Source organism: Neophocaena asiaeorientalis, unplaced genomic scaffold (genome assembly GCF_003031525.2).
Source record: "Neophocaena asiaeorientalis asiaeorientalis breed wild unplaced genomic scaffold, Neophocaena_asiaeorientalis_V1.1 scaffold515, whole genome shotgun sequence".
NCBI lineage: Eukaryota > Metazoa > Chordata > Mammalia > Artiodactyla > Phocoenidae > Neophocaena > Neophocaena asiaeorientalis.
The window spans coordinates 223,027-236,729 of NW_020175829.1; the positions used below are offsets into that span (position 1 = coordinate 223,027).

Here is a 13,703-nt window from a genome sequence, read left to right on the forward strand (position 1 = left end):
CACATAGTTAAAATTTTTTTTTTCTTGTGATAAGAACTTTTAAGGACTACAGTTGGCCCTGTCTGTCCGAGGATTCCACATCCACGGATATGGAGGGCTAACTGCATTATGCCATGTAAGGGACTTGAGCATCTTCGAAACTTAGTATCTGCAGGGATCCTAGAACCAATTGCCTTTGGATACTGAGCCATGACTGTACTCTTTTAGCGGCTTTCAAATACATAACGTAGTATTGTTAACTAAAGTCACCATGCTGTGCATTACATCTGCAGGACTTACTTTGTCTTATAACTGGAAGTGTGTATGTTTTGACCACCTTTACCCGTTTTGCCTAGTGGGGGACATCCCCCATCTGTTCTCTGTATCTGTAAGTCCAGGTTTTTTTTAGATTCCACATGTAAGTGAGATCATACAATATTTGTCTTTCTCTGACTTATTTCACTTAGTATAATGCCCTCAAGGTCCATCTGTGCTGTCACAAACGGCAGGATTTCCTTCCTTTTTATGGCTGAATATTTTGTTTGTGTGTGTGTATATATACACACATATATATACATGTATATATAGAGACACACACACCATATTTTCTTTATCCATTCATCTGTCATTAGACAGGTTGTTTCCATGCCTTTGCTATTATAAATAATGCCACACTGAACATGGTAGTGCAGATATTTTTTTGAGACGGTGATTTTTCTTCAGATAAATATGCAGAAGTGGAATTGCTAGATCATATGGTAGTTCTATTTTTAATTTTTTGAGGAACCTCCAGACTGTTTTTGTCGTTACTTTTTCAGTGTTGTAGTGCCTTGCCTTCTGGAATTTGAGTCACTTTAAGTGTATGCTTTGAGTATATCAAAGCACCTGTGGTCTGAAACAGTCATGCAACAGGTGTTTTCTAATTTTGAATGTCTTGTTATGTTCTAACGACATTATCCTAGTATTTCTACCCATTCTCATATGTTTTAGTTGTAAAAGGAGATTAAAATCCATACTTTTGAAATTTCCTGTTTTACAATCATTCTGCTAATTTCACTGTATACTTTTCATAAAAGTTAAGCAAGTTTCCATTTATAAGTAACAAGGATAGATAACTTAAAAAGTTGGTAGGCCATTGTCTAATATGTTTAAATAAAAGATTTTTTTGCAGAGTTTATTTATATTTTCATTATATGATAATATAGGTTTATAGCTTCCATTTGAGGACTTCCAGGGACTATAATGTGTTTAAAGATACAAATAGAAAAAGCCCCAGAAAGGTAGACATAAAATATTGAAACAGCCAGCCACAAAGAGAAAGGGAAAAATGAGATTCTTGTGGTCAGACCGGCTAAATGTGAAATTAATTTATTAGTTTAGATATTTGGAATATTCTAGCTTCTACATTAGGTATATTATTTTAAAGTATGGGGGTGGTAGTGGCAGTGGGATGAATTGGGAGATTGGGGTTGGCATATATACACTAATATGTATAAAATAGATAACCAATAACCTGCTGTATAAAAAAAATGAAATAAAATTCAAAAAAAGTGAAAAGAGATTAGATCAGTGTCAGGGGGACAGGGGGTGTGCGGCTGGGGAACTGAATGAAGGTGGTCAAAAGGTACAAACTTTCAGTTATAAGATAAATAAGTCTTGGGGATGTAATGCACAAGATGATGACTCTGGCTAACACTGCAGCATGGGGTATCTGTAAGTTGCTAAGGGAGTAATCCCTAAAAGGTCTCACCGCAAGGGAAACAATTGGGGGGATTAACTGTATGAGGAGATAGATGAATGTTAACTAAATTTATTGTGGCAGTCATTTCACAGTATACATATGTCAGGTCATTACGTGGTATAACAGACTTATACAGAGCTGTATGTCAATTACATCTCAATAAAAATGGGAAATAAAAGAAAAAAGTATAGGGTACAAGTATATAGATTAATAAAAAAAACCTTAAAACACTAGTGATCATCTTTCCAGACCCCTCAAGGATTAAGAGTAATGCCAAACCTATAAATGGAACCTCCTTCCATTCCCTCCATGAAATTTTTTTTTTTAATTCAGAGAAGTAGAAACCCTTTCGTAGAAAGCAAAATTAAAAATAGCCAAGAAGATCAAAGACCCACAAACCACACCAGATATTTTGTGATTACTTGGTTTTTCTATTTGATAGCAAGTGGGGATGACTAGAGAAAGAGAAAAGAAGAATGGATGATGATTAGTGAAGAGGATAATGTAGATTAGCCCAAATAGAGTAAAAGAGGAGAACTCCCAAAGAAGATAACACAGAGAAGCTTCACTTTATGAAGGAGTACACCTTCACCTGTTGTGTCCTAACCACCTAGGACAGAGGCATAGAACTCTGCCCTGTGGGACGCATATGCCTCCTGATAGTGATTATCTTTTAGAGCAGGAGTCTGCAGACTGTGGCCACCGAGCCACATTGAGCTTTGCCTCTTTTTTGAAGCCTACAGCAAAGAATGATTGGCAGTGGGGTGGGGGCGGGGGCGGGGACGGGACAGTATTTTGTGATACATAAAATTGTAAAATTCAGATATCAGCGTCCATGAAAGTTTTTTTGAACACAGCCACACTTGTTTATGTACTGTCTGTGGCTGCTTTCACACTACAACAGCAGAGGTCACTAGTTGTGACAGACTTTATGACCTACAATGTCTAAAATATTTACCATCTTGACTTTTTACAGAAGACCTTTGCCTACCTCTTTGTTAGGGAATGTACTTCTTGTGTAGTATAGTAGCAGGTATGTCATAATACGTTAGAATTGTGTAGCTCATAACAATATGTAATCTTTTTTCAAAAGTTGATTCTGCTGTTCTTCTTGGATTCAGAAATCATTTAATCTGATATCTTGCACTAACTACATCTGCAGTCGTATCACAGCACAGTAACTGATCATCGTAATAAGAATCCTAAATTGTGAAGTAAAGATTAAACTGTTTTGAGCAGGCTTTAAGGAAAGCTTAGTTCATTAACTTGAAGTATAAACACTGACAAAAAAATAGAAGTAAAAAAGTAAGCTGATTACAGTTTTTACATATGCATAAGAATTAGGACAGAGTTTCAGTTTTTTGCAGTATGTAAAAGAAGTTAAATCAATCTGAACTTAAAAGGGAGTTTATGGGAAAGAAACTGAGGTATCCCAAGGATTCAAAATCAGGGATATAGCCAGGCTGCAGAAGGAAACCCACACCAGTAGGAACACTAGGTATCATTTTTCCTTTATTGAGTCTCTGCATTTTACTGCTTTATTTATTTATTTATTTATTTATTTGCAGAATAGCTTTCTTTGCTTCTCCAGGTACATGATGTAAAGTGATCTCCTAGTAATTTCTAGGTATTTTCACTTGTTCCTTAATTGTAGCCACAGCTCAGAATTAACCCAGGTTTTTATCCCTCTTCTAGACCAGAAAGAAACTGGTCTAGGTAATCTTGGATTGGGGTAACCTTCTTTCTAGTCCAGTCAGTTCTGACTAGATCATGGCTTCTGTACCACTCGTGAGGAAGGGGGAAGTTCCCAGAGAAAAGAGATTATAGTGAGCAGAGTATAAGCCTTAAAGGTTTCATCAGGATCACAGAAAGTGAAAACATGACTCAGTCTGGGGGTATGGAGGCAGTGTCAGATTTTCGATGTAGGAGGAGATTATATTTCACTGCCAAGATGCTGTGTTTGGAGAACTAGATGAAAATTTAGAAGGTTTAACAGTGACTGAAATTCCATGGTTAAAAACTCATTCCTTTGATTTAAGACCATGGTTCCTAAGTTTGCCTCATCACTGCTTCTCAAGCCTTGGATACCTGTGAGAATCATTCATTGAAAATATTTTCCCTTTCCTTTTAATTTCTCTTTTTTTAAAAAAACGAACAGGGTCTTCCCTGGTGGCACAGTGGTTAAGAATCCGCCTGCCAGATTTTGCCAGTTCTCCAAAGTCTACACAATTTTCTTCCTAACTGCACTTGCCAGAATTAATTTCTCTTTTCTCTGCTTCCAAGGAGCTGTGCATTTATTACATCACTTGTAACACAACTTGTATCATAGTCTTTTCTATAATTGTATCCCATGTCTCCTTCTCTACTGATATGCTGCTTGAAATTGGGGCAAACATGAAATTGATCTTTGTTCCCCTTTGCATCATGCTTCACACACAGTTGTCAAGCTATGAACATTTAATTAAATTTATGTTGAGAAAAGTCATTAGATCATAATGGATTAAACATAGATAATTGCAAACACCACTGCCAAAGAATTAAGCCTGATACTGTGAGAAATAAATAGAATAATGTTATGGTGTCCACTTAACTCAGAATTGCTTGAATGTTTAATGAAATAGAATGTGTATGTTGTGATAAAAAACCTGAAAGAGACCTGAATATGCAACACAGATATGTTTCTCTCCACCATAAGGCAAGTGGATGAGGGAAAAATAAAGGCCAAAAAACAAAGTATTGGTTGGGTTGGATAACAGTAAAGCTGGAATACACTCTATGGTCTAATACAAGAAGAAAAAGAATGAAGATGAGACATCGGGTTTTAAAAATCTGTCTGAAATAAAAACTTTGTCAGACTAAAAAAAACAAAAACAAACAAAAAAAACAAAACAAACAAACAAAAAAAGAATTCACCTGCCAAAGCAGGGGACATGGGTTTGAGCCCTGGTCTGGGAAGATCCCACATGCCACGGAGCAACTAAGCCTGTGTGCCACAACTACTGAGCCTGCGCTCTAGAGCCTGTGAGCCACAACTGCTGAGGCTGTGTGCCACAACTACTGAAGCCTGTGTCCCTAGAGCCCGTGCTCCGCAAAAAGTGAAGCCACCACAGTGAGAAGCCTGCGCACTGCAACGAAGAGTAGCCCCTGCTCACCACAACTAGAGAAAGCTCACACGCAGCAATGAAGACCCAACACAGCCAAAAATAAATAAATAAATATATATATATATATATATATATTTTTTTTTTAAATGCTTTATAAAAAAATAATAATAAAAATTTAAAAACGAACAGCCAGTGCACTATCCCAGAAATTTTGATGTCATTGGTTTAGGGTGGGTCCTTGGTATCACTGTATTTTAAAACTCGTCTGATTCTAACATGCAGCTTTTGTTGAGAACCTGTAGCATTATATCACTGGATGCTTGTTTTAAGTGTAGACTCTCAAGCCCTACCCCAGACCTACTGAATTAGAAGCTGCACTTCAGTGAGATCCCTAGGCAGTTTGTATGTGCAGTAAAATTAGAGAAGCACTGTCTAGACCTACTGAATATCTGGCAGTGGACCCAGGGAATCCCTAGGACTGTAGTTCTCAAAGTGTGATCCTAGGACCTTCTGCATCACCTGGGAGTTTGTTTAAAATGCAAATTCCTGAGCGCCAACCTAGACCTTCTGTAAAGGACACTCTGCAGGTGGGGCCCAACAATTCGTGGTTTAACAAGCCCTCCTGGTGTTTCTGATACAGGAAGCATTTCTCTAGAAGATTCAGCTAGGACTTGGGATTTGGAACCACTGGATTGAGGAAATTGTTACAAGCCCGCTATTAAAATAAATACTCCTGAAATGAAGTAGCATTGATGTTGCAACTTACTTTCAAATGATTTAACAAGTGAAAGAAAAAAAAAAAAAAACTACAAGTATGAGTATGTATAGAGGAAGAAAGAGAAAGCAAATATAACAAAAAGTATTATTATCACCCCCCATATCATTCATAAAAATGATAAGACCTAGGTTCAAAAGGGTAACTAGTCCAAGGTAATCAGCCAAAAAGCAAGTGGCAAAACCAGGACTTGAACTTCCGTGCCCTTTGCACACCACCACAAGTTAGACTTCAATGTTCTTTTTCATGTTAGCTTGCCCGGTTCATCATCCCAGGTACCTAGCAATGTGCCTGTGTTCTGTTCCATAGGCCCAGGAGCAAGCTTGAAAATGTCACTGACTCCCATTGTTTGAGTCACCTTCTTTCTCTTTGTCCTTCTTTCTCTTTGTCCCTGTCCTTCTTTCTCTTTGTCCCTTCCTCTCCCTCCTCTCTCCCCCACCCCTCTCCCATTATCATCACTTTTTGTTAGACTTTGGGATCTGGCCATGTTGGTACGTTTTACTTTGGCTTTTAATTAGAACTGGTGTTCTGTGGTTTTAGTTGGATATATGCAGAAATATCCTTGACTTGGGTAGCCCAGACTTCTTATTTGAGTTCTGAGGCCAGTTTATAGCTAGACAAAGTTGCAGATTTTATTGATGACCTGAGATTTGGAATTGATTCCAAAACAATGGGAACTATTAATTAAATATTTAACTTTTGGCTCACAGGCCCAGCCGCTCCGCGGCATGTGGGATCTTCCCGGACCGGGGCACGAACCCATGTCCCCTGCATCGGCAGGCGGACTCTCAACCACTGCGCCACCAGGGAAGCCCAGTATTTAACATTTTTTAATACTCTACCTCATTCATGTAGTGATTAAATACATGTAGTGATTAAAGATTACTGTTAAATAAATTCTTTCCTTCTGTAACATTTCTTAAAAATTTTGATCCAAATTAGGTTTGGATGAATTGTTTAGGTTATTGACTTTCTCTTTTTCTTTTGCTAGCAATAATTTATTCCTACATATGATTAAAGCATCATGTGTAAGAATTGTCTTGCTTTGGATCGTTGCCCTCTTTGAGGTCTGCTTTTAATTTCTTCTGCTTTTAATTGAACTCATGATGGCATTTTTAGATAATGTATGAAAGAGCATCAGGAGACAGAGCCAAAATGGTCTTATTTGCTTTTATACAAACTAAATTGCCCTTGCAGCCCAGCATAAAATCTAAGCACTAAGAACACATATTTATTTTGACAACAGAATTAATTGAGCCTAAAACAGTTGAAATTCCAGTGGTAGCAAACTATTCTTTCTGACTCTCACTCTGGCTTTGGTACTTTCAAAAAAAGTAACTTGTCTTATGATTAAATAGCAGAATGATGGGCGGTGTACTGCATTTGGGGAAAATGGTGAATAAACTTTCTACTTGTGAAACAGTTCAGAAGTGACATGCTACAAGGGGGGTCAGAATGTGCATTGATATCCAGCTGAGCTGTCAACTGGCACTGAGCCAGGCACGCAAAGCTTTGCCATGTGAAGCAGCATGTGGAGCGTATGCCATTTGAAAAACAAAATCTTTTTCATGCATGATTTAATGTTTTTTTTAAGAGTATATATTTAGTTTTATTATTCTAGAAACTGTTAGTGTTTCTGTTTTTAATAGAAAAGCTTATGTGTGGATGGAACTCAGTTAAAATGTTTTAATATATATTTTACAATTTGAAAGGATTTGGCATCTTATATTTCAAAAATGTCATTTTGAATAGCTTATTTTTATTGGATATTTTTCTATTTCAAATGGATTTTAAGAGGATGTTTTTAAAAGATAAAGAGAACAGTGATCAAGATATCTGGTATAGGAGAGATGTTTTGTGAGGAAAAAATGTAGAATTTTGTTTGAAGGCCCTGATGTTTATAGAGTTAATGGATGCCTTTACTATTTTCATATATATGATAACATCCAAAGATCTTAATATATACTGTATTTTTTTTGATGGGTGGTTATATTCTCTCAAGCTTTGTTAGTAAGTGATAAAACTAATAACACATAATAAGCTGTTGGTAATTTAAGTAGAAATTTTTCATTCTTAATAATTCTTACACCAAGCAAAAAGTTGCTGTTTATCAGCGGCACATACTACTAAAATTCTTTATCTTTATTGATCTTTCAGTTCTCATCTCTTTGTAAACTGTTAATGTAGGCCTTTAAAGGATTCTAAGAACAAGCTCATTACCCTTTCATTTAAAGAATTCTTAGCTTGCAGATTTACAGAGTGGACTTGAAATCCTTGAAATTTTAATTGGGCTGTTTTCTGACTCTAAGAATTTTTTGGATGGAAGTAGTGAGTGTTTTTTTTTTTTTCAGTCATATGATATATGTCATAAGAATGCCCCAGTAGGGAAGGTATTGCCAGTTAATTGATTAAGACCTTGTTTATCAACTCACATTTATGACTTTTATTCTGTTTATCACTAAATGTTAATCTACTCTTTTTGAATAAAAACTGGAACTGAGGAAGTAAATCTTTGATTTGGGGGTAAGAAGCAGGACGCTTTAGCCAATACTTTAAATGCTCCTCCTTAATAGAGAAATTTTTCTTGTTCATTAGTGGTTTTCTTTCATAATGGAATGATCAGTGAGAACTCCGATCGTGAATTTGCACATAGTTACAGTTAAGCTTAACATCTCAGAAGGACCAGTAGTGAAATCCTCTATTATCCACTGTTTGGGTTTTTTTTAAATAAATTTATTATTTTTGGCTGCGTTGGGTCTTTGTTGCTGTGCGCGGATTTTCTCTAGTTGTGGCGAGCGGGGGCTACTCTTCATTGCTGTGCACGGGCTTCTCATTGCGGTGGCTTCTCTTGCTGCGGAGCACAGGCCCTAGGCACGTGGGCTCTAGAGCAAAGGCTAAGTAGTTGTGGCACACGGGCTTAGTTGCTCTGCAGCATGTGGGATCTTCCCGGACCAGGGCTCAAACCCGTGTCCCCTGCATTGGCAGGCGGATTCTTAACCACTGCACCACCAGGGAAGTCCCTATTATCCACTCGTTACTTCAGGCTCTATTTTTAAATTTCTTGATGTAGCAGGTTGTACCAGTTACCATTTAATAAGGCAGGGCTAAAGTGACCATTTAGTGGAACATACATTTTTAGTCTGATATTTATTGAAAACAGAAACTACATGTTAAATCTCTGTGTCTCCAGTTCTGTGGTATCATATATAAAGGGTTGTCAGTAAATTGTGTTCATGATATAGGCTAGTCTCAGTTTTTTTCAGTGTTAGGCTTATTTGATTTTTAAATTATTGCTGATATTTTACTTAACACTATCAGGTAACACTGGAACATGTTTCAGAACAATTAAAAAGAGGTAATGGGATCTAATGTGATTGTTTTCTACCAGCTTTTTTTTTTTTTTTTTAAACCAGTACTTGTTCATGTTTTTTCTTTTTAGGCCTTATTGAATTTGAAGAATGTGACCCTGCTAGTGCAGTTGAAGGTAAATTGACTAGTTGTAATGTGTGGGAGCTAGCTAATAGCTTCTGTTTACTGAATAGAGGGGCTGCTATCCATTGGTGTTACGATGTCTATGGAGTGATGTAAAAAATGTGAATGTGGTTTGAAGACCTGCAGATATTAATCTTTACTTAATAAAAATAGGTTTGCCCAAAGGAATATTAGTGTGTTAGAATATAGATTTTTTAAAAGATTAAATATAACATGTATTTGTTTGCAGATATGCATTGAGATTGTTTTCTCCACTGATATCAATCTTTAAACATTCTAATGTCATAAATATGAAACTCATCACTACATATTGATGTATACTGCTTATTCTACAATGGGTAACATTTCAGTAATTAATAAGGTTATGTGTTAATGCTTATGTTACTGTCATTCAAAATAGGCAATGATTTGACTTAGAGCAAGGATCCACAACCCTTCCTATTTAAATTGATGTTTTTCATAGTATGAAACCCAAGACATGTTTGCAATTTTTGTTATGTTTTGTAATGTTACTTTGTGAGCTGCTAGAAATAATTTGAAAGCAGTCTTCTGTTTTTTTCCAAGACCTGTGTGAGAATATGGAGAAATGGTTTGCTGTTGTGTATAAGGTTATTAACTGAGCAGTCAACGAGCTCTGGGGCCTAGACTTTTTATAATTACCATCTGTTTGACTTAGAGCAGTACTTATTTAATTCTGTGTATTCAAACTTTAAAAGTTCTTCAGAAGTTTAAAAGAATTTAAAAAGTTCTTTAAAAATGTTTATAATAAATAACACCTACTCTGAGAATAAAAATGTATTTATTTTTAAAATATTATAACATGCTTTGCAAATAAATGGTTCAGGGAGTTAGTTTTGCATGAAAGCAAGTACGTTATTCTAAGACACCTAGATTATAATTCTGGCTATAGTGTTAACTAGTTGTATAACACTGAGTTAAAAAAACAAAAATAATACTCTGAGTTTCCTCATATATAAGGTGAGAGGTTAGCTTAGGTGTACTCTAGTTCTCAAAGAGTTAAGTAGCTAAGCTTTAAGTGCTGAATTCTGTTGACGATTGATAGCATGACTGACGTTTAAAAAATAATTTGTCATGCAAGAAGAAGAGGAAGAACTGCCATATTTGGCAAAATAGAGATGGTGTTTGTTCCTCATTTATGGTTGGATCCATTTATAACGTTATTTGTATTAGAGATAACATATGGACAAAAGAATGCCGTATTATAAGTTTCCCATGTCGTACTGTTAATGGATCTGTTGTCAACTTTTCATTTAAAACAACACATTTATATTTTGTGACCCTTTATACCGGGAACATGATTTGACCTGCATTTATAACAAAATCTAATATAGTGAATAATGTACTTTCTTTGAAGTCTTAAGATATCTGCAAATGCTTATTTTGCCTGAGGTGATTTAGGGGAAGAGAGGATTTCACTGATCAAATCAATGTTCTATGTATAACCTTTTGGTGAATAAAAGGCTGTATTATATCAACATAAGAAAAATTTAAACAGACTATGACTTATTTAAATATTAGGGTTTAGCAGTTGATACTTTCATTTCTTTCATCCAAATTTAGTATCAACAGTTATGAGCAAATTGTGTGTCAAGATACAAGATGCATTCATAAGTTTAATATATTTATCAGGAACAGTTATGTTTCTGTAACAATATACATTTATTTTAAGGTATAAGACCAAGGAAAAGAAAGACTTTTGGTTTACCAGGAATAATTAAAAAGGAAAAGGATACAGAGTCTGTGTAAGTATATTAAATATTGTCAAAATCCTTTCTATGGTTATAAATAATTAAGAATAAGACTATTGTTATGAATTTGAAAAGAAAAAATTCTTTTGGAAATAACCCAAAGTACATATGGCTAAGATGTGAAAAATACAAACTTTTCTAAAAACATTTGCCAGCTCCTCTAGTTTTAGTTAAAAGTGTTAACTTTTCTTATTATTTTAAAATTTCAAGATGAACGCTTTAGCGTTTTGAAATTGAAACTTTAAAGATACTCTTATTTTATAAAGTGATACATGCATATTTTAAAAAATCAAGCAAAAGTACAGAGAGAACTAAAAATTGTTCTAAGTCTTAATAACCTAAGAAAAACACCATGGTCAGCAATTTGATAAAAATCTTTCAAGACAACTCTAACCATATAGTAAATTAGTGATATATGTGTACATAAATGGAAAATGTTAAGTGGGGGAGAAAAAAGTCCTAACATATTTTAAACATTTATACTAATTCGTCATTTTTAGATGGAAGATGGAGTATAAATGTCATGTACCTTTTTTAAAAAATAAATTGGTATACAAAGAAATATAATTAGCATATAAGAATTAAACTAGTATTAGCTAAGTCAAGTTTTCTGCCTTGGCTATACATTAGAACTACCTGAGAAATTAAATATATCTATGCCAGGCCCTGCTTCAGACCCATTAAATCAGATTCTTGGGGCGGGAGGCCCCAGCATAGTTTTTGTTTTGTTCTAAGCAGCCTGTGTGATTCTTAATATACACCTGGGGTTGAGAATCATTGAACTCTGATTAACTGGAGACAAATTGGAAATAAAGGAACTTTTCTTTGCTTAATTATTCAACCCATTTAGAATGAAGAGACACTAATCAAAAGTCTTGAGTGATTTGTTGACCCAGTAACATTGACTGAAAATTTGTTTCAAGTCCCTACTTCTTTAACATAATCAGCAGAACTCTCACGAGGTTTAATATTTTGGTGGCCATTCATATTTTCAATATAAGAGAACAATTTGTGCTTTGGGTGGTCTTGCCTCCTCCCTGGTTATACGCTTATCATCTGAGTTTCTTGGAGTTTCTGCCATTCTGAATGTCTGTTTCTTTCCTCCTCCCTAGTTGTATTGATACTTGGTTTAACAAATTAAGACTATTTGCAAAGTGATGTATGCCTATAGCTACTATCTCTTCTGCAGATGTCTTTTTTGAGCATTGTGAAGAGGGGTATTTTGCTAAGGGAATGGAAGCTAATAGCTCTTTTATAACATTGGAAATTGAAGTCTGAACAATTGATTTGTAAGTAAATTTTTAAAATGTAGCCAGTTTATCTGTTAGTGGCTACATTATAAAGAGTTAAGATGTTTTTATAATTGATGGTTTTCACAGCTGTTCATTTAGGGAGCTTATAATATTTTTGTATATTCCATGTTTTTAAATTAGCTTTTCATGATCAGTAATTTCCCAGTATGATCATTAGGGCACTTGGATATTGGAATATTTTAACCAATAAGAATACTAGGTCAGAAAACTAATGCCTAAATCACTGCATCATTATTGCCTTCTTTCAACACTCCCTGGCAGGAAAAATGTTAGAATTCACTTTGCTTGAAATGTCTGAGGCTCTTGGCATGCTTCTTCTCATAGCCTGAAGGTTTTTGAAATGCCAGCAATTGTGGACAAGGGGTCCTGCTCAGAACTTGGTCTTCCTGGGGCTTCATCTGCAGGTCTCATACTGCGTACTGTGAAGGCAAACAGATGAGTGCTTTACCACAAAGACTGGAGAGTTCTGGCTTAAAGCCAGAGAATAAATGGTTTGGAACTCTTATACTTACTTTTATATTTAAACTTTATCTTTTAAAAAAAGAAGAAAGAAATGTTCAAACATCTTAATTGATTTGATTCTGTACAGGGATTGAATATTATTACAGTAGCTTTTCTGGATCATTTCCTCAGAGTATGCATAGGTTTTTTTGATATAATATTCCTTATAAGGAAGCTCTTTTTCAAAATTTGCAATTTTAAGTAGCTATAAAGACATGTGGGGTTTGCATTTACCCTGGTGCTCCCATTTGTATTAAGGGCAGAATAGTCATCTCCCTCTTTTTTCATTTTTTCAGTCTATTCCATCCTATATTTAACAAAGTTCTTTAATTTATAGATTTCCCTATATCTGGATTGATACAGATTACCTGTATCTGGATTGATACAGATTACCTGTTTATCTTATATAATTTAGTATTAATTTAGTATTTTTTATTTTGTTCATTTGGCTCTTAAGGTGTACCTAATATGTGTGTTTTCAGGCTGTTATTAAAGTGGCAGAATTTGATACTGTATGTAATAACTGTCTCAAGCCAAAGAGTATACCTAATCCAATGCCTTTTAAATATGCTAATTTTTGTTTGTGAACTTCTTTTAGAATGTATACGTATATATTCTTCTAAGCTTGTTCCTCATGGCTTCAATGCCTTTAATTTTATATATCTAGTGCTTTATTTGGTTAGTTGAGAAGGCTGGTCTTATGTTTTAGTTTTACATTTAAAATAATAGTTTTCAATAGATGATGCCCAAATTTGTATTTGCTTATCAGTCAAATGATAAAATATCTGCTCAACTGCATATTACATTAGACTAACAACTATTCCAGCTGGAAGTCTAGCTACTCACCTAACATATTTGGAAAAAAGTGGTTTCACTTCTATATATACTAGCTTATGGAAAGTACCTCAAAGGAAATACATTAAAATTTTTTTTTAACTTTCTCTACCTGAAGGATTAAAAGCCACTAGAAATCGTAGGACTGACAGCTTCCTTGACATGACAACGTGTATATTCATGGAAAAGAACTAT

General features: G+C 35.0%; 1 protein-coding gene across 1 annotated transcript in view; it reads left to right on the forward strand.

Annotated features, from left to right (window-relative positions):
* The window catches only part of FCHO2 (FCH and mu domain containing endocytic adaptor 2), a 114,279-nt gene that overhangs the window by 51,166 nt on the left and 49,410 nt on the right, over positions 1-13,703 (forward strand). The window contains exons 9-10 of the mRNA XM_024732766.1: positions 9,039-9,083; positions 10,782-10,854. Of these exons, the coding sequence (XP_024588534.1) occupies positions 9,039-9,083; positions 10,782-10,854 (118 nt within the window). The remainder of the gene's footprint in view (positions 1-9,038; positions 9,084-10,781; positions 10,855-13,703) is intronic.